General features: G+C 40.2%; 1 protein-coding gene across 2 annotated transcripts in view; it reads left to right on the plus strand.

The window, feature by feature from the left end:
- Positions 1-16,606, plus strand: part of PPP1CB (protein phosphatase 1 catalytic subunit beta) — a 28,581-nt gene extending 11,975 nt beyond the window's left edge. For both annotated transcript variants that reach the window (XM_070428923.1, XM_070428922.1), the window contains exons 5-9: positions 4,535-4,639; positions 6,586-6,657; positions 7,867-8,018; positions 12,229-12,363; positions 14,805-16,606. In XM_070428923.1, coding sequence (XP_070285024.1) covers positions 4,535-4,639; positions 6,586-6,657; positions 7,867-8,018; positions 12,229-12,363; positions 14,805-14,909 — 569 coding nt within the window. In that variant the 3' untranslated portion in view covers positions 14,910-16,606. The remainder of the gene's footprint in view (positions 1-4,534; positions 4,640-6,585; positions 6,658-7,866; positions 8,019-12,228; positions 12,364-14,804) is intronic.
- Positions 16,607-19,693: the final 3,087 nt, after the last annotated feature.

The following is a 19,693-nucleotide window of genomic DNA, read 5'->3' on the forward strand; positions in this document are numbered from 1 at the left end:
AAAAAGTTCTTTCAATTTAGAGTTTTTTAAAAAAATATGATACATTTAAGCATAAGCCCAAGAAGAGAGCCTTTCATGGAAGAGGAACCTGAAACTGGGAAATGTTACTAGTTAAGTTGGTTCCTTGGGATCTCCTTCAGGTTGACTGCAGCTTGTTTGGCTTAAAGGACCTTTTGTAATTAGCTTACATAGTAAAATATCCAAGTGGAATAGAGGTTACTACAGACAGTAGCTTCTGGTTTTCTAGTGTCCATTAAGGTTTTAGCTCTCAGCATTCTTGTGATATGACAAAATCTTACTGGCTCTTTGTCAAAGAAACACTGAGACACTCTGAAATTATTTTAAAAGTTCAAGTTTCTTTTAGGATGTTAGTCTATACCTATAAACTAGAGAGATAAAGATACTGAATATTCTTTCCTTATTTTGTTGTACTTTTTTGGCAGTAAGAAATCACTGATTTGCTGTTGTATAGTACTGCTTCCAAGTGTCATTACTGAACTATCCCATTACGTTTGAATTGGTCTTTGTTTTTTTCTAGCATTTCAAAGTAAACATATATTTGGTTAATTACAATTTAGAACCAATTACAATAATTTTCAAATTTATTGTTTTTCAGTGCTGAGTTCTCTATTAGAATCTAGTTTTGCTTTTTTTCTGTATCCTTAAATATGGTAGAGTCCTATTTAAACTCCTATCTCTTTAGTTCATATTATTATTTGACAAAGGCTTAAGGAAGTGTTATATGTCTGGCACTATTCTATACACTGGGAATGCAGCAGTGCACAAGACAGATGATCTCAGTTGTAAGATCAGACAGTACATAATGTAAAACTTTTAAACAATCACTGAAAAGGTTCCTTAAGTAAAAAATAAACTAGGGGGAAAAAACCTGGGTAATGTGTTGTAGACAAAAGGTTAGTATCCTTAAATACAAAAAGCTTTTACAAATTAATTTAAAAAATCAACAAAACCTATGAATAGGCATGTCACAAAAGAAGAAATACACGTGGGAAAAAATATAGAAAAAAATCTTCAGTCTAACTATTAAATAAACAAATTAAATTGATACTGTTTTTCACCTATCAACTTGACAAAGACTTAATTCCTGGTGCTGACCAAGATACAGAAAAAGGTACTCTCAGCCATTACTGGTAGGGATATAAACTGATTCAACATTTACTTAATTATATGTTATGGGGGGGAAGGGGGGAGGTTGTTATCGCTGGCCCCAGGACAGATCATCGGATATGGCCTGGGGATCCCCAACACCTGGGGGCCTTCTTGTAAGCCCACGAAAGGGGGCGGAACCATATCTGCACGACAAAGACCTCAGAAGGTCATAAAAAGTGAAGCCCTCTGCGTGTTTCTTCACTCTGATTTGGAAATTATTCCCGGAGTCCATTAGTGTTAATAAACGGGGTCCCTCCCTTTCTCTAGGAAGCGTGCTTGGTATTTCTTTCGTCTTCTGCAGCAAGGTAATACCAAATACAAAAGAATACATTTAAAAATTAGCACTCGCTTTTTGAATTTAAAATATACATCCCAAATTATAGGTTATGAACTTCAACCACAAATATGTATTTTTTCCTTTTTCTAAAATATAAATTATGTTTAAAAGGCTCAGATGCGATCTAGTCTGCTACACACACAAAAGGCTAATATGCAAAATGTCCCTTTGGGAGTTTGATTGCTCACTATGATGTGTGCTGACCACCAGGGGGCAGCGCGGAACGAAGGAAGGCCCCAGCCAGCAGCCGGAAGGCCCCGATTGACCCTGATTGCCGGCCGGCCAGGCCTAGGGACCCTACCCGTGCACAAATTTCGTTCACTGAGTCTCTAGTCTCTAATATAACTTGACTACCTTTTACGCATCATCAAAGTAAATACTGATGTGAATTTGTTGGCTTGTCAAGTTTTCTCAGGTAACTCCTTTAAGAATCTGGCAATTTGGAATTGCTACAATATTAGAATTCCAGTCAGTCAGCCTCTTGCTGTGCTGCATTTCTAAAGATAGCTTGGATCAGAACATGCTCCCCTTCCCTAATCCATAGTGTGGAGATGCCCTAGAGATATAGTTGCTATAATCAATACTTTTGGGCCTTTGAGGAATGATATAAAACTGTAAGGACTGTTCATAACTAATTCACCTAAATTCTAAATCCCAAGTATCTAACCAGTTGAAAACTGGCCTCAAATATATAGAGTTTACCAGCTATTCATTCAATCATCTATACCCTTATTTGTCTTCCCAAAATTGGCAGGTATATCAAGCATGAACAGGGTATTAAATGGTGTATTAACTCTCTCTCTTTCTTCACAAGCCACTGAATGGTCAAAAGGACCATTCAGCTAACAAGTATATTATTAGGACATAAGAAAAAAGAACACTTAAAAAATTACCCTTAAAAAGTATTATTCCAATTCCCTCTTGATTATTAACCATCTTGTGATAAATATTTCAATCTTTCAACATCAAAATTGGATGGTTTAGACTCCAGTAGAAGAAATGACAGATGTACAATAGGGAGAAAGGTTAGTCATTGAGAACAGTGTGTAAGAGCTTGATATATAATGAAAAAAGTATGGAACTTCCAAATAAAAACTGTTAATTAAACACACACCTACTTTAACTCTTTCTGTAACTCTCCTAAAACAATAGGAAAGGGAATTTTAATGCATAAGCTTGCAAGTAAAAGAAAAAACAAAGTAAAACTTGGAGTGACTACTTAGCAAATGAGAGAAGGTTGAATCCTCAGTGGAGAAAGCCAAAAAGCAACTGATTTCACTGCCAAATCACTATGACCCTCAAAAATGTTTCAGGATTTGGCAGCAGCATCAAGTACCGTTTCTTAAGATGAACACCTGGTAGTGGAATTGCCAGGCCAAGTATAGGCATATCTTTAACTTCCCTAGATAATCTATATATATAAAAGCCTAAGCGACTGGCCGACATTTGACCAGTAGCTATGATGTGCACTAACTGTCGGGGGCAGACCTCAACACGAGCTGCTGCGCTGTGGTGACTTGGCAGCTGCAGTTCTCAGGTGATGCACTGGAATCAGAGAGGAGGGAGCTGGATTCTGGGTGCGTCACCAGAGAACCGCCCTCTCGCAATCCGGGATCCCTCAGGGGATGTTGGAGAGCTGGTTTCAGCCCCATCCCCGAAGGCCAGGCCAAGGGACCCCACCTGTGCACAAATCCGTGCACTGGGCCTCTAGTGTTACAATGAATGCCAAAGTGGTTTTACTAATAATAGTTTTGTTGGGCAATATCTCCTTTTTTCTTTCTTTTAAGACTGGTTCTTTTGTACTGTTGTATTATCAAGGATGACATTGTAAGTTATTCTAATCACTATTTTCATGGAACTTACATTCAAATCTTGCATTGTACTAGAGGCCCAATGCAAGAAATTCATGCAAGATTAGGCCTTCCTTCCCCTGGCTACCAGCACCAGCTTCCCTCTGGCACCCAGGACCCGGGTTTCCCTCTAGCTGCCGCAGGCACCTGGGACCCGGGGTTCCCTGGCAGCCCCAACTTCGTCCTGAAGGAGGTCCGGTCTAATTAGCATATTACACTTTTATTATTATAGATTTTTATTTCTGAGGTGTAATATGTGGTTCCAATTGTTTAATCAGACCAGCAGACAGAAAGTGGGTTGTAGTATATTAGACTATAACCACTTTTCTAAAGCTACATCAGAAATAAAGGTATATTCTTAAAAGATAAAATACAGGCTTGAATATCCTCAGGATAGAAATTATATCAAATGAAATAATGTATGTGAGAACGGCTTACAAGCAGTGCTTTGAGTTAGACTTACCATTGAGAGACAGGTTAAGGCAAAAAAGCATAGGAAATTAGTGCTTGAGTCTTTCATCCCTTCCCTGGGTTAATTGCAACTTATTGCCAAATTCAGAAAAATTGAGTAACACTAAAAAGGTGAACATACACTGAAGATTGTCTTTGTTGTAGCTTTTTATGCTAGACTAAAGGAAAATTTTGGCCTCTGTCTCTGTTTATACTTGCTATAGTGCCAAGTTGTAATTCATTCAAAAGTGAATACCAGTTAAGCACTTGGAAATTCTCCTTTCTTGGTAATAAATTTATGCTGTGTTACTCAGTGCATTAGAGTTAAAATGGACAATGTCCAGAGGCACCCCTTTTGCTCCTGCTTATTTATTTGGCTAGATATGTAACTAGTATACATATTGAATGAAAAAAATAAACTAATAGTCTATAAGACTCTTTGAAAGTTGCTATGTTACAGTGATCTTAGAAGACAAGTGTTCGATGTATTTGTTTCATAGAACACCTAAGACAATCTTTGAAGTCTTTGTAACTTTACTTAAGGTGTGTAAATGTTTTTTAAATGTATTACCATTTTTAAAATATAAAAGTAGCACTTGTTCATTATAGAAAAAAACAGTGCTAGATAAACAAAGAAAATTGAAATCATTCATAATCCTGTGGCTGTGAGATAACTAATGAGAACAGTTGTAAATGTATTCGTTCTATTCGCTTGGTCTTTTTGTAGGCAAACGAAGGTTTAATATTAAGTTGTGGAAGACCTTCACTGATTGTTTCAACTGTCTGCCTATAGCCGCCATTGTGGATGAGAAGATCTTCTGTTGTCATGGAGGTAGACTACTAAATTTACCTAATGGGTTTTTCTTACTCTTCTATTATTTAGAAAAGATCTATAATATTTAAGCAGTGCTTTTGTGAAAACTCAAGTGATTAAAACTATTTAAATATGGCTAAAATCTCTTCTATTACCTAGAAATTTATGATATTTATACATAATGAAAATAAAAATTTAGTATTTATCTTTAAAGAATTTCACATAGGAGGATAACCATAGTTTTGTTTTTAAAAATATCTTCCTTTTGCCTCATTTGTAACAGGAAGATGCCCCTACTATCTGTAAAAATAAGAGGATCGTTGTTTTTCTGCCTTTATTAATGCCTTTTATCAGAATCCAAACATAATTTAATATTCCCATATGCCAAGAGTTCTAGGCTTTATGTAATATGTCTGCTTTAGTCCTAAAAATAATTTTTGGTAGAATGTTATTCTGTATGACTTGTTTAAATAAGCTTGATTTTTGAGGAGTTTATTTGAAAAACTAATATATTTCTAGCATTTGGCTAAATGCCATGAAAATATATAGATATAGATATATAGAAAGAGATATATATAGATATGGCACCAATATATGAGTTGGCTATCTTGAGGAATTTAAAAGTCTATTGATAAAATGTATACTTTCAAAACAGATATTGAGTAATGAAAGAAATTTAATTATGTCAAAGTACTTATAGAGACAGTAATTATGAGAAGTCAGGAAAAGGAGAGAATTGTTGGGTAAAAGTTTATGGAGACAGATTTTGAAGAGGTGGAAACATAAGACAATCTTTATGTTTAGTTCAAGAAATGAGTGAGGACTGGCCTGTCTAGAATGTCAAGTACATGTTGGGGAATGATGGATGGGATCAGATTATAGAGATTTGAATACTGAGCAAAGGAGTTTATTGAATGGTTCAATAGCCATATTGGGTTTTTATACAGGGAAGTAATTTAATGAAAAACTGTAAGAAAATTAGTTTTCTATCAATATGTGGTAAAAATTAAGACAATGCTAAAAAGGTAGATGCACTTTTCTGAGAAAATAAGTAGTTAATCTCTAATGGTACATAATTCACTGTATTAATTGAAACATTTTACAATAGATACTAAACATTTAAGAAATTGAAGCTCTTGCACATTAGCATAGCTAAGAATAGAAGTGTGGCAAGCAGAATGGAGTATGAATATTTAGGTTCATTCTTTGTGATGATGCTTAGATTGTCTACCAAAGAAAAATACTGGCTGTTACCTATGTACTACTTGAAAGATTACAAAGTATTTTCATGTTTATCATTCTGTTCAACAATTATGCTTTTGTGAAGATAATGAGCATGTTGGAGTGGATTATAGGAAGGTCTAATGGGACAGAGTGGGGCACTCTAACTTAGAGGTATGTTCAAGAGTAGGTGATAAGTGGCAAAATGGTTGGAAAGATTGGAATTGAGTACGTTCCTATGAAGGACAGAGAATGGTTGTAAAGAAAGAAGAGTGGTAGGATTTCTTTCCTTGGGAATTTTTTTTTTTTTTTGATTTTTTTACAGAGAGGAAGGGAGAGAGAGAGAGAGTTAGAAACATCGATGAGAGAGAAACATTGATCAGCTGCCTCCTGCACATCTCCTACTGGGGATGTGCCCACAACCCAGGTACATGCCCTTGACCGGAATCGAACCTGGGACCTTTCAGTCTGCAGGCCGACGCTCTATCCACTGAGCCAAACCGGTTTCGGCACCTTGGGAAATTTTTTGAAATAAAAGGTAACTTCATGCCCTGGAAGAGAAAGTGGAGAAGCTAATTATAATGTTCTGTTGTATCAAAATGGGATTCTATTTAATAACAAAATATTAAAAGGAACGCTGTAAATGTCTTTAATTTCACATAGTGAATCTATTTAATTAAATATTTTTTTGTTTGAGTGAAATTTTAGACATCAGTACTATTGACTCATGTTTTTATTTATAGGACTGTCACCAGACCTGCAATCTATGGAGCAGATTCGGAGAATTATGAGACCCACTGATGTTCCTGATACAGGTTATGTATAGAGACGTTTGCTTAATCATTTTATGTAAAATACTAGAGGGCCCGGTGCACAAATTCGTGCACCAGTGGGGTCCCTCGGCCTGGCTTGTGGGGATCAGGCTGAAACTGGCTCTCTGACATCCCCTGAGGGGTCCTGGATTGCTAGAGGGCGCTGGCCAGGCCGAGGGATCCCACCAGTGCATGATAGGGGCTAGGGCAGCCGTGGGCAAACTACGGCCCGCGGGCCGGATCCAGCCCGTTTGGAATGAATAAAACTAAAAAAAAAGAAAAAGACCGTACCCTTTTACATAATGATGTTTACTTTGAATTTATATTAGTTCACACGAACACTCCATCCATGCTTTTGTTCCGGCCCTCTGGTCCAGTTTAAGAACCCATTGTGGCCCTCGAGTCAAAAAGTTTGCCCACCCCTGGGCTAGGGAGATGCAGGAAGTTGGCCAGCCAGGGAGGGACTGCAGGGCGGCTCCAGGGTGTGTCTGGCCAGTCTCACTCAGTCCCGATTGGCTGGACCGCAGCAGCAAGCTAACCTACAGGTCGGAGCGTCTGCCCCCTGGTGGTCAGTGCACGGCATAGCAAGCGGTTGAGTGGCCTTAGCATATCATTAGCATATTATGCTTTGATTGGTTGAACAGACAACTGGACACTTAGCATATTAGGCTTTTATTATATAGGATTGGCATATTTGAATTATATTTAGTGGAAGCAGAATTGGTTTATGTAATAAATAATAGAACCCTACCAAATATAGATTTATTTAAAAGCTCTAGTGTGTTGTTGGCTCAGGGATAAGTAAAATTGATCAGTGGAGTAGACTGTGGCACCCAGAAATAGACCGTGTAGGTAAGGAAAGGATAAATTATTCAGGAAATGCTGTGTGTTACTTGGTTATCAATATGGAGAAACCACATACAAAAGATGAACAGCCTTTTCCATATATTGTGTGTATTCTTAGAGTGAGCCATACACATATATCCTCTAGGTGGAAAAGGTGGAAAGTACTACTTTAAGAAACCAGGGATGATTATATTTGTAAGGGGCTTTAATTAAGAATGGCTAAGTTTTATAAACTGGGATACCAGGGGCAAGAAATTGTTACTGTTTATTAAAGGGTAAGGTAAAGGGACAGGAGAAGAAAGGTGATGAAGGTATACTTTATAAACTTTGTTTTGCTTTATTCATTGCTGTTTTTATTCTTTAAAGGTTTGCTCTGTGATTTGCTATGGTCTGACCCAGATAAGGATGTGCAAGGCTGGGGAGAAAATGATCGTGGTGTTTCCTTCACTTTTGGAGCGGATGTAGTCAGTAAATTTCTAAATCGTCATGATTTAGACTTGATTTGTCGAGCTCATCAGGTATGAAATATAAAACTTTTGTATATTTTAATATTTATTAACTTCACACAAGTCTACTTTTATTTTTGAGGAGACTGAGAGGTGAAGCCTGTACCTTGTATTCACAGTTAACAGTCTAATGATTTGTTAACCCTTTCTCACACTTTAAGAGGAAATGTTTCAAAATAATATATTTTTGCAGTTATTCTGCAATTCTAATAAATTTTTCAGTGTTAGTCTGAAACTTTCTAGAAAGATTTGATCCCATTTTAATACGATATCTACATATCTACACTAATAAAAGAGAAACATGGTAATTAGCGTACGACCGCTACCCTTCCCATTGGCTAATCAGCATATCCTTATGCAAATTAATTGTCAGCCAAGATGGCAGCCGGCAGCCATGCACTGAAGCGAGCAGGGAAGCTTGCTTGCTCCAGTGACTGCGGACTCCAATGTTCCCCGCCTAACTTGCCGGCCTCTCAGCTGCAACTCTAAGCAACTATGTACTATGTTGCAAATAAGAAGCTAAACAAAACCCCAGAAACCGGCTTTCAGTCAGCCAGCCAGACCGCAACATTATATTGATGTTTTCAGCAGCGAGGCCTCAGAGCTAAAGCTGGCCCAGAATAAAAAAAAAAAAAGAAAAAAAGGAGCGGTTGGGAGCTTCAGTCATCCGCTTCCGGAAAACAGCCCTCAGCCCCTCACCCAGACTGGCCAGGCACCCCAGTGGGGACCCCCACCCTGATCCAGGACACCCTTCAGGGAAAACCAGCCGGCCCCCACCCATGCACCAGGCCTCTATTCTATATAGTAAAAGGGTAATATGCCTCCCGGCACCAGGATCAGTGGAGCAGCGAGGCTCCCGACACCAGGATCAGCGTGACAGGGGGCAGCACCCAAACCCTCTGATCAGCCCTGCTCTGTGCTTGATAGGGGGAGCTCCCCAATCCCCTGATCGCCCTGCAGCTCTGTGTGTGACAGGGGGCGGGGCCACAACCTCCCTATCCGCCCTGCTCTGTTCCTGACAGGGGAAGGCCCCCCAACCCCCTGATCAGCCCTGCTCTGTGCCTGATAGGGGGGAGCTCCCCAATCCCCCGATTGCCCTGCGGCTCTGTGTTTGACAGGGTGTGGCGCACCAACCCCCTGATCGGCCCTGCTCTGTGTGTGACAGTGCGGCGCCCCAACCCCCCCTCTCCCCCCCACGGGCCCTGCTCTGTGTGTGACAGGGTAGAGCCATAACCTCTCCATCGGCCCTGCCCTGAGTGTGACAGTGGCGGCGCCCCAACCCCCCTCCACAGGCCTTGCTCTGTGTGTGACAGGGTAGAGCCATAACCTCCCCATTGGCCCTGCCCTGAGTGTGACAGGGTGCAGCGCCCCAACCCCCTGATCTGCCCTGCTCTGTGTGTGACAGGGGGCGGTGCCCCAACTCCCCTATCGGCCCTACTCTGTGAGTGACAGGGGGGAGCTCCCCAACCCCCTGATCGACCCTGCTCTGTGTGTGACAGGGGCAGCGCCCCAACCCCCTGATCGGCCCAGCTCTGTGCGTGACGGGGTGGTGCCGCAACCTCCCCATCGACCCTGCCTTGAGTGTGACAGGGGGCGGTGCCCCAACCCCCCAATCGGCCCTACCCTGAGCGTGACTGAGGGTGGCATCACAACCTCCCGATCCGCCCTGCTCCGTGCATGACAGGGCGGCGCCCCAACTCCCCAATCGGTCCTGCTCTGAGCCTGACCAGGGGCTGCACCTAGGGATTGGGCCTGCCCTCTGCCACCCGGGAGCAGGCCTAAGCCAGCAGGTCGTTATCTCCCGAGGGGTCCCAGACTGCGAGAGGGCACAGGCCGGGCTAGGGCACGTGCGCCCCCCCCCCCCCCCAGTGCACAAATTTTTGTGCACCGGGCCTCTAGTTATAGATAATAACCAAATGAATTGTGGGGATTTTGATAAGAGCCAACTACGCTGTAAAAAGACATTTTTGAGAAAGTTGAGGAAATTTGATTACAGACGGGGTATTAGAAATCCAGTAATAGTTGTTAATTGCTTTAGCTGTGATGATATGTCATTGTTATATAAGAAGGATGTCCATAACAGAAATGTTGCTTTAAAACACGTCAGCAGAGCCTGGCCAGTGTGGCTCCATGGTTGAGCATCAACCTATGAACCAGGCAATCACAGCTCAATTCCGGTCGGGGCACATGCCCGGGTTGCGGGCTCGATCTCCAATGTGGGGCGTGCAGAAGGCAGCTGATCAATGATTCTCTCTCATCATTGATGTTTCTGTCTTTCCCACTTCCTTCCTCTCTGAAATCAATCAAAATACATTTTTTTTAAAAACAAAACACAGGAAAAAAGGAGGGCTAAATGAAAAAAATGTAGCAAAATGCTGATCATTATTAAATCAGTGGTTAGTAAATGGGAATTACTAACTTTACTTTTGTACATATTTGAATTTTCATTATAAAATGAATATACAATTTAGGTTTATTTATTTGTTTGTTTACTTTTTTTATGTCCTTTACCACTAAATTGTACACTATTTAAGGAGGGGATTGTGACTTGTTGATCTTTCAATATTCACTGCCTTATAAACTTACATATTACACCATGCTTTTAGTATTTGTTGAATAAAGGAATTAAAAGCTTATTTTAACAATATATATCAATATAACAAAGCTTCATGTTTTCTAAAACATAACTAATATGAAATACATTCAGAAGCATTTTTTATTTTATTTTTTTGATATATTTTTATTGACTTCAGAGAGGAAGGGAGAGGGGAAAGAGATAGAAACATCAATGATGAGAGAGAATCATTGATCGGCTGCCTACTGCACACCCCCTACTGGGGGTCAAGCCCACAATCCGGGCATGTGCCCTTGACTGGAATCGAACCCAGGACCCTTCAGGCCGACCCTGCAGGCCGATGTATCCACTGAGCCAAACCAGCTAGGGCCAGAAAAACCTTTTTGGACTACTTTTTTGAAAGTACTAAAAGTATTTGAAATTTGTAAATATAATGTTTTTAAAAGATTCCTTGTTATTTTTTGTTAAAGCAAAATTTTTTAAGTTTATGCTGTCCCACAATACCTCCCTTTTCTTTAGGGCTTTACACCCATGACACATGACTACTTCTACCTCTTGTGACTCTACATGATAAACATAGGTGACTGGCTTCTCATTTAAGCCTTCCATTAGATAAGAGGGCACAACACATATTATCTCTAATATTAAGAGACTTGTGAGGAGGAATAACACAAACTCCAAATATTTTTCTGTAGGAACAAACCTGTTCTTTCAGTAAATATGTGATTGAATGAACAAGTGAACAAGGAAACTAAGAACTAAAAGGATGTACTGAGTGCCAAGTACCTTGCTGAGCCTGTAGTAGAAAAGGTGGCCAGGGTCTTAACAGAAAAGGCTAATACCTAAATTCTACCATGAGATAATTACATCATGAGCATGTACCTGATACTAAGAAATTATTTTAAAACATATATTATTTTGGAGGTGCTTTCTTATCTTAGCAAGTATTGTAGGATAAGTGTTACTTAATTAAGGGTACCTAAAAGACTTCAAACAGTATTCTTGCCGAATATAAATAAATATTAAGTGTTTAGGTATCATTACCTACCTCTCAAATTGTAGAGCTGAGAAACAAATTAATTCGCTCAGAAATTGACAATAAATTCTAAAAATCATGTTATTAAAGAAAATTTAATTATGAAAATTTTAACCTATAACAAGCTAATTTTTTAGGAGTATGATCTGTGTAAATTAAGTTTAATTTAGAGCATTATGTGTAGCTACATAATACTAACATAAAATTTAAAAGTGGAGCAAGAAAAACCTTGTGATAATCTGTTTTTCCTTGTCTGGTTATTGTTCACTGAATTAAGGATTCTATAGTTGGATTATAATGCCATCATCTAAGAAGTGCTTAGGGTCTCAGCTCTCTGCAGACACTACATATTAGCATATGGAGAGCCCTGGAAATGGCATGATTTCTAAACTTCTTAATAGCCATAAATTAATTATGATTTCATGTAAGCTAAATCTTTACCATTATAGAAAAAGCAAACTAATTTAAATATTCTAAGGCAGTTTAAGAATAAAAATCAAGCTTTCAAAACAAACAGGGTTTACTTTCTTTTAGGTCTTTGTTACATTAATCTCAGTGAGTTTAGATGATTGAGAATTACATGTTTTTTTCTTTGACATTTTCTTTGACAGGTGGTGGAAGATGGATATGAATTTTTTGCTAAACGACAATTGGTGACCCTATTTTCAGCCCCAAATTACTGTGGTGAATTTGATAATGCTGGTGGAATGATGAGTGTGGATGAAACTTTGATGTGTTCATTTCAGGTATAATATAAATTTATAACAACTAATTTATAACAACTGGAAATATAATTAATAAAAATATTGTCAGAAGAAATGTTCTTTTAGACTGGTGTACTTTTCTTGAGCCAGTGTAGAAAATTGGTTTTATTAAAAAGTGAATCTCAGCATAGGCTCAGTAGCGATTTCTGTTTTTTAGGGAACCTAAGTTATATTAGTCCTTTTTTCCCCAAAAAATTTTGAAGAGAAAGTTTAATTAGAAAGTTACAGAGGTAGTAGAGGTGAGCCAGCTGGGCTAGATAGGCTCAGGAAACAATAGAAGCCAAAGAAGGGCCCATTGAGCTTAGGAGAGAGAAAGGCAAAGGTAATGTGCCTGGGGCGGGGAAGCTGAGGGAAGGGAAAGGCACAGGCGAGTGCAGGGTCCTTAGTATTGAGGGTTTTAAAGGCTGGGAGTTTATAAACTCAGATGGAAATAACATAGAATATTTACCTAAGAAAAAGCTTTCCAGATAATCTTAAAGTACCCATTTATAAATACAGAAACATTTATATTTTAAAAGTGATGAACTTTAATGTGCTACTTAAAATCATTCTTGTTCATAGACCAAAACAACTTTGATACTTTGTTTTTGCAAAGGTTATTTTATATCCCCGAACATACATACACTTTTTAAATGTAGACCATCCCTCTTTCTTTTTGTATTACACTGTTTGTGTAACTTACACTTAGTATAATTAAGTGTAAATGTTTGGCTTATCACTTATAATTTAAGGGTAGTAATCAGGCCATATCCTTCAACAGTCACCATAGTGGAGTTGAAGTAATATATTATTTTTCAGTGAGGCACTATGATGATCTGAATAGTTCTAAGAAATATTTCATAAGCCTTTTGTATGCATTTTTTGTACAAATATTGAAATTTTCTATTTATAATGAGCTTAAAGCTCTATTTACATCCACCAGAATGAACACAATTTTAATAAGACAGTAACAAGTATTAGTGAGGATGTAGAGAAATTGGAACTTTCATACATCTATAGTAAAAATGTACATTGATAGTGAAAATGTAAAATGGTGCAATAAACATGGAGTTTCTGTATGATCCAGCAATTCTAATCCTAGGTATACACCCAAAAGAATTAAAAATAGGTACTCAATTACATGCATATGCATAGGAACACTATAGTAGCCAAAAGGTTGAAAATGACCCAAATGTCAATCAGCTAAAGAGTGAATAATCAAAATGGCGTATTGTTTGATAATTAAAGGTAATGAAATACTGATATATGCTGTAACATACATAAATCTTAAAAACAAAGAAACCAGTCACAAAATACCACATATTGTCAGGTTCCATTTATATGAGAGAGTCAAAAACGACAAATCAATAGAGAAAGTCAATTAGTGGTTGCTTAGAGTTAAAGGGGGGAGGAGGAGTAGGGGAGTGAAAAAGGGATGGGAACAAGGTTTCTTTTGGGGTGACAAAATTAGATTATAGCCGTTGCTCTACAACTCTGTAAATACATAACTAAAAAGCATTGACTTGTATATTTTAAATGGGTGAACTTTATGATATGTAATACAGGCAGTCCTCGGGTTATGTCAGACTTGACGTAGGTCGTTTCGTGGTTACGTTGCCATCTCCCATTTATTTATATATAAAAAAAAAAGTTCCGTCATTTTGATGTATGTACATATGTGCTTCATGTTTTTTATTATTTACTGTATTTACCACAAGTAAAGGTCAAAAATTTGTTCTACTTCATTACTGCTTGTGTATGTGCTCCATGTGAGTGACGTAGGTGCTTATGTAGGTGGGTTCCGACTTAACGGCGAAAATCGCTTTATGTCGCGCCGTTTGAACGGAATCTCCGACGTAACCCAAGGACCTACTGTATACAGAAACAAAGCTGGTTTGTTTTAGGATGTTTTATTTTTAGAATTTTTATGAGTTTATTTGAGCCAAACTGATGGCATATGCTGGGGAGGAAGATGCCTCCTCAAAGCTGTTTTTTAAATGAAAAGATCTGTTTACACATAAAAAAATTAAGGTGTGAAGAGTTTGTGACTAGTTACCCTCTAAATAGTGGCAGAATTATGGTGAGAACCTAGGTCTTTTTGACTCTTAAAGCCAGAGTATTTTTCTCACCACAGAGATAAACCAATTTGAAAAAATTTTTTTGCTTAAATCCAAGGAATGGTAGTTGATAGGTTTCGTATACGCATGCTTTTGTTAGTAAATTATCGATGGAATGACATAATTGCACTATTCAGATGTTTGCAAACTCTTTAAAATGTGAGAAATATTTGTGGAAATTTGCTGTTTTTTCTACATTTTTATTGCACTTTACAATTTCTGCCATTTATTGAAGAAGAAGAAAAAATACCTACTGTTGTAACAGTAACTTTCTTAAACTTATTGCACTTGAAAGAATAACATTGTTAATAAATTGTTTACTTTAAGATATTGAAACCATCTGAAAAGAAAGCTAAGTACCAGTATGGTGGACTGAATTCAGGACGTCCGGTCACTCCACCACGAACAGCTAATCCACCGAAGAAAAGGTGAAGAAAGGAACTGTGTAAAGAAACCATCAGATTTGTTAAGGACATACTTCATAATATATAAGTGTGCACTGTAAAACCATCCAGCCATTTGACACCCTTTATGATGTCACACCTTTAACTTAAGGAGACGGGTAAAGGATCTTAAATTTTTTTCTAATAGAAAGATGTGCTACACTGTATTGTAATAAGTATACTCTGTTATAATATTCAACAAAGTTAAAACCAAATTCAAAATTACCCATTAAAGTTACATCTTCACTTATCACAGTTTTTAAAGTTGAAAAGCATCCCAATTAAACTAGATGTGATCGTTAAATCAGATGAAAGCATGATGATCCATCTGTGTAATGTGATTTTAGTGTTGCTTGGTTGTTTAATCATTTTGGGCTTGTTTTGTTTTGTTTGTTTGTTTTTGCTAGAATAATGGCAAATATTTTAAATTTTTTCCCCTAAACATTTTTAAAAATGAAATGTGGGACGAGCTCTAAAGACATTCACCAACTATTTTCTCTTGCTTATTTACTTATGTTCCTGTTTAATCTTACTAAGAAAACTTATGCTTCGTTGCTGTGAAAAGGAATTTTAGAGGTTGATATTTTAAAAGTATGCAAACTGTCCAATCCAATGATTTAATCAACAGTTTGGGCAAACTTTACAGCTGATAGTGAATATTTTGCTTCATACAGAAATTGCCACAGATATGGATTTGTGCACTCTAATTTTTAACTGATTGATGCTGTATTGTGCAGTAGCATTTCATTTAACTTTAAGATAAAGTTCATAGTATTACCCACCTAGTTGGTAATGTGATTATGTGGTACCTTTGTTTTAGGTTTTAATTTGCACGAAACACCTTTTGGCATGCTTAACTTTCTGGAAACACTCTCACCTGCATCGATTTTGTTTTTTGGGTTTTTGTTGTCGTTTTTTTGTGTTTAGATCCATAAAACATGGGAATCCTTTTTTGACAAGCCTTGGAAAGCTGACACTCTCTCTCCCTTTCTCTGTACGAAGGACATATTTAAATGAATGCTGGTCAGTGGGACATTCTGTCAGCTATGGGTATTGGGTGCTTAACAGTCTATTAATGCCATGTGAATGTTGTATACGATTGTAAGGCTTATGTCACTAAAGATTTTTATTCTGATTTTTCATGATCAAAGTCCATATGATATTGTATAGACATGCTTTGTAGTGAACTATAGTAGCAATAATTTCTGTACATGATCAAGGGTTTTTTGCAGCATTTCTTTTCCTCTTCTCTCTTTGTCTTTTTAAGGGTTAGCATTAACAAATGGCAAGACTAGAAAAGTGAACATAAAGATTTTATAAGGAGAACTTAGAGGACACAGATTTGTGATTTTTGGGTGCGATACTTTTGATGTGATTCTAAAAGCTTTTATTGAGCATTGTCAAATTTGTAAGTTCATAGGGATGGACATCATATTTATAATGCCCTTTTATGTGTGCTACCGTAGATGTGAAATTCTTGACCTTAATATTGTCTTTAAAAATGTTGAGAATTCTGTTAACTTACGTTTTATGAATTGGTGTATTGTATTACTGCAAGAGATTTGATTTTCAGCTCAGTGCAACGTTCTTTCAAATGCATATGTCTTTTTTTCTAATTCCATTTTGTTTTAAAGCACATTTTAAATGTAGTTTTCTCATTTAGTAAAATTGTCTAACTGATATAAAGCCTGACTGGTTATTTTATTCCCTTTTTCCCTTTACAATGAGACATCTTACCTAATAATAGACAAACATGTAAATTAACCGTCCCTCTGCTACGCTCACCAGCCAATCAGGAGAGTATGCAAATTAACCCAACAAAGATGGCAGTTAATTTGCATACGTAGGGGCGAAGTGGCGGAGCGGAGACTGAAGGCTCTGGCCGGAGCAAAGGCCTGGGTCCCGGGTGCCGGAGGAAAACCAGTGCCGGCAGACGGGACGGGAAGGCCTATTGCATGAATCTCTTCATACAACGGGCCTCTAGTTTAGATATATTTTATTCATATAAGATTTCATGGTCTTTGACATACATTGAATTGGTCCTGCTCAGAAGGTGTTCATGTACTGCATATGATGTATTAGCTTAGGTCACACAAGCTTTTATCTAATGTGATTCAAATATCTACCTCACTGGAGTGTACGTTGAGCAATTTCTAATAGAATTTTAGATGCACTCTTAGTAGTCATAGTAAAGTGGGTCTAGAAAATAAGCCTTTGGCAGGAAACAGGGCAGTCTTTTATTAATGTCAGTATTAATCAAAATAGCTAATTTAGATCCTCCTTACTGGAGTTTTGTAATAATTTTCCAGGTCAATTCTGATTCTGGAAAAATAGTCACTAAGCAAATTAATAGCAGTCACTAAATTTTAAAGAGTGGAAACTTATCCTGTTTAAATATTATTCAAGCAGCCTTAAAATCACTTTAACATCATATACATAATTTGGTTATTACAGATTTTTACTAAGTAACACTGCTACTTGAAATAAAACGTCATTTCTTAGGAGGAAAATAACCTGTAATTCTAGTGTCACTAATTTATAGTGTCCTTCCTCTCTGGTTGTTTTAAATGTTTCTAGAGAGAGGGAGACAGAGGCGGTGATCAGCTGCCTCCTGCACCCCCTCCTGGGGATCACGCGGCATCCAGGCATGGCCCTCCCCCCAACCGAACCCAGACTTCTCGGCACGTGGGAGGATGCTCAGCCCACGGAGCCGTCCGGGCCAGGGCTCATTGCTTTTTCACATATTTATGCTGAAAACGGGTTTAGGGAAGGAAGGTGTCAGGCTTCCTCTGCTCTTGCTCCCTGACCCAGTCCACTCCTCTGTGGGTCTCCCCGACATCAGGGGCGGCGCCCACCGGGCAGGGCCGTCTCCCTTTTGCTCGGAGATTTCCCTGAAGAGCTCAAATCGGTTAACGGGGTTTGAAATGGCAGCATGCCTTATAACATCAACAATAGTTAAATAAGACAGACTAACCTATATGAGCCACACCTAAAGTTTTATCACTGCTCTTTATAGTGTCTACTCAACGAGTGCCATTTAGATACAGGGTAGCCATTTCCAGTTCAACGCGGTGCTCCGCCTCCAGAGTGTCATCAGCGGGGAAAACTCAGCCACCAGGAGCCGTGGGGTGGGGTGGGGTGGGAGCCGTTACAGTTAGGGGAAGGGAAGTCACAGAAAACAGCAAAAAGCTATGCTGAGTGCTGCTGTATTCCGTCAACAAACAGTAAGCACCGACTACCTCCTAGGCACCTGACCAAGGGCTAAGATGAGGCCAAAAAGAAAAGGCCCCTGTAGAAGAATTTACAGCTGAGAACAGACTTAACAAAGGACAGCATCAGCCCTCCTCTCCGAGCCCAGGTATTCACCTCCTACTCCTTTAGTTTAAGTGGTTCTCAACCTTCTGGCCCTTTAAATACAGTTCCTCATGTTGTGACCCAACCATAAAATTATTTTTGTTGCTACTTCATAACTGTAATGTTGCTACTGTTATGAATCGTCATGTAAATATCTGATATGCAAGATGGTCTTAGGCGACCCCTGTGAAAGGGTCGATCGATCGCCAAAGGGGTCGCGACCCACAGGTTGAGAACCGCTGGAGGGGTCTGTCCATAAAACTACTTTAACATAGCAGGGCCTCTCCATCTCGCCGAGGAAGACGAATGGCTGTTGATAAAGCCTCACTTGGGTGAGTGTCCGAGAGGAAGGCTCGGCTTAAACCCGGGGCCTGAGGACCCCTGGGAGGGTCGTGGCGTTTGGCTTGGTCCCGAGCTTAACGGCAGAAAGGTCCGCGGGCAGCAGCGACCAGGCGCGTGGGGCGTGGCGCGCGCACCCTCGAGCCGGCCCCGCCCCCGAAGGCGGTCTCTGGGCGCTGATTGGCCCGCGCGGGTCTCGCTCCGGACAGGCGGGAGTTCTCGAGGGTCCGCGGTGGTGGAGCGTCCGGCGAGCAACCGTCTGAGGCCGGGGCGTCTGCGAGAGTGAGCGCCGCTCGGCCTGTCACCAGCCCCAGGTTTTCGCAGGTACCTTGGTCCCGGCCCTCGCCGGCGACTCCAGTTTCGTTGTGCCTGGTCCCTCCATCCCCTCACCCCCACCTTGCGCGAGGTGGGGCGACGCCCCTGCTCCTTCCTCACACGCTTCCCTGGAGGCCCTGTGGTGGCCTCGCCGCGACGAGGGCACCGTGCCTCCCATCGCCAGCAGCCTGGGCTGGGAGCCGGGCGGGGCGGCTTGAGGTTCTGGGGCCGGGAAGGCGGCGGGGCGTGAGCAGTGCTCGTAAGAAGCGGGGCCGGGCGCCCTCCGTGGTCGGGGTGGGAGTTTCCCGGCTGAGCAGCTGAGCAGGTGGGCCGGCACCGCCCGCGTTCTCCGGAGGGCCGGGGTCGCGGCGCCTGGAGGGGGCCCTGCGTCGCTGCGTCGCCCCCCCCCCCCCCCACATGGCTCCTCCCGGGGCGTCTGCGCTGAGTCTGGAGACGCGACCCCTGAGTGTCGGTCACATTTCCGGGCCGCTCGAGGGAGGCCCTTTAACCAGCTTCAGCTGGAAAACGAGGGGTGGAGGAGCGGGATGGCGGAGCCTGAGAAACCCGTGTCGGAATCGAGACCCTCACGACAGGCCTAAGCACGTGTGGAAACACTGCAGTCTTGTTCCCAGTGGATGGCTTTTCCATTTAAATTGTACTTATTGGTTGAGGTGGGATGTGGCTACCTGTCACTTTCTGTGAAAAGGATACAGTAACGGTGCCGCTCCGTGCTGAGGTGTCGGTGTCAGCGCCGGCAGGCGTCAC

This window comes from Myotis yumanensis, unplaced genomic scaffold, assembly GCF_028538775.1.
Source record: "Myotis yumanensis isolate MYYU_CA2020_CCGP unplaced genomic scaffold, mMyoYum1.0.hap1 SCAF_11, whole genome shotgun sequence".
Lineage (NCBI taxonomy): Eukaryota > Metazoa > Chordata > Mammalia > Chiroptera > Vespertilionidae > Myotis > Myotis yumanensis.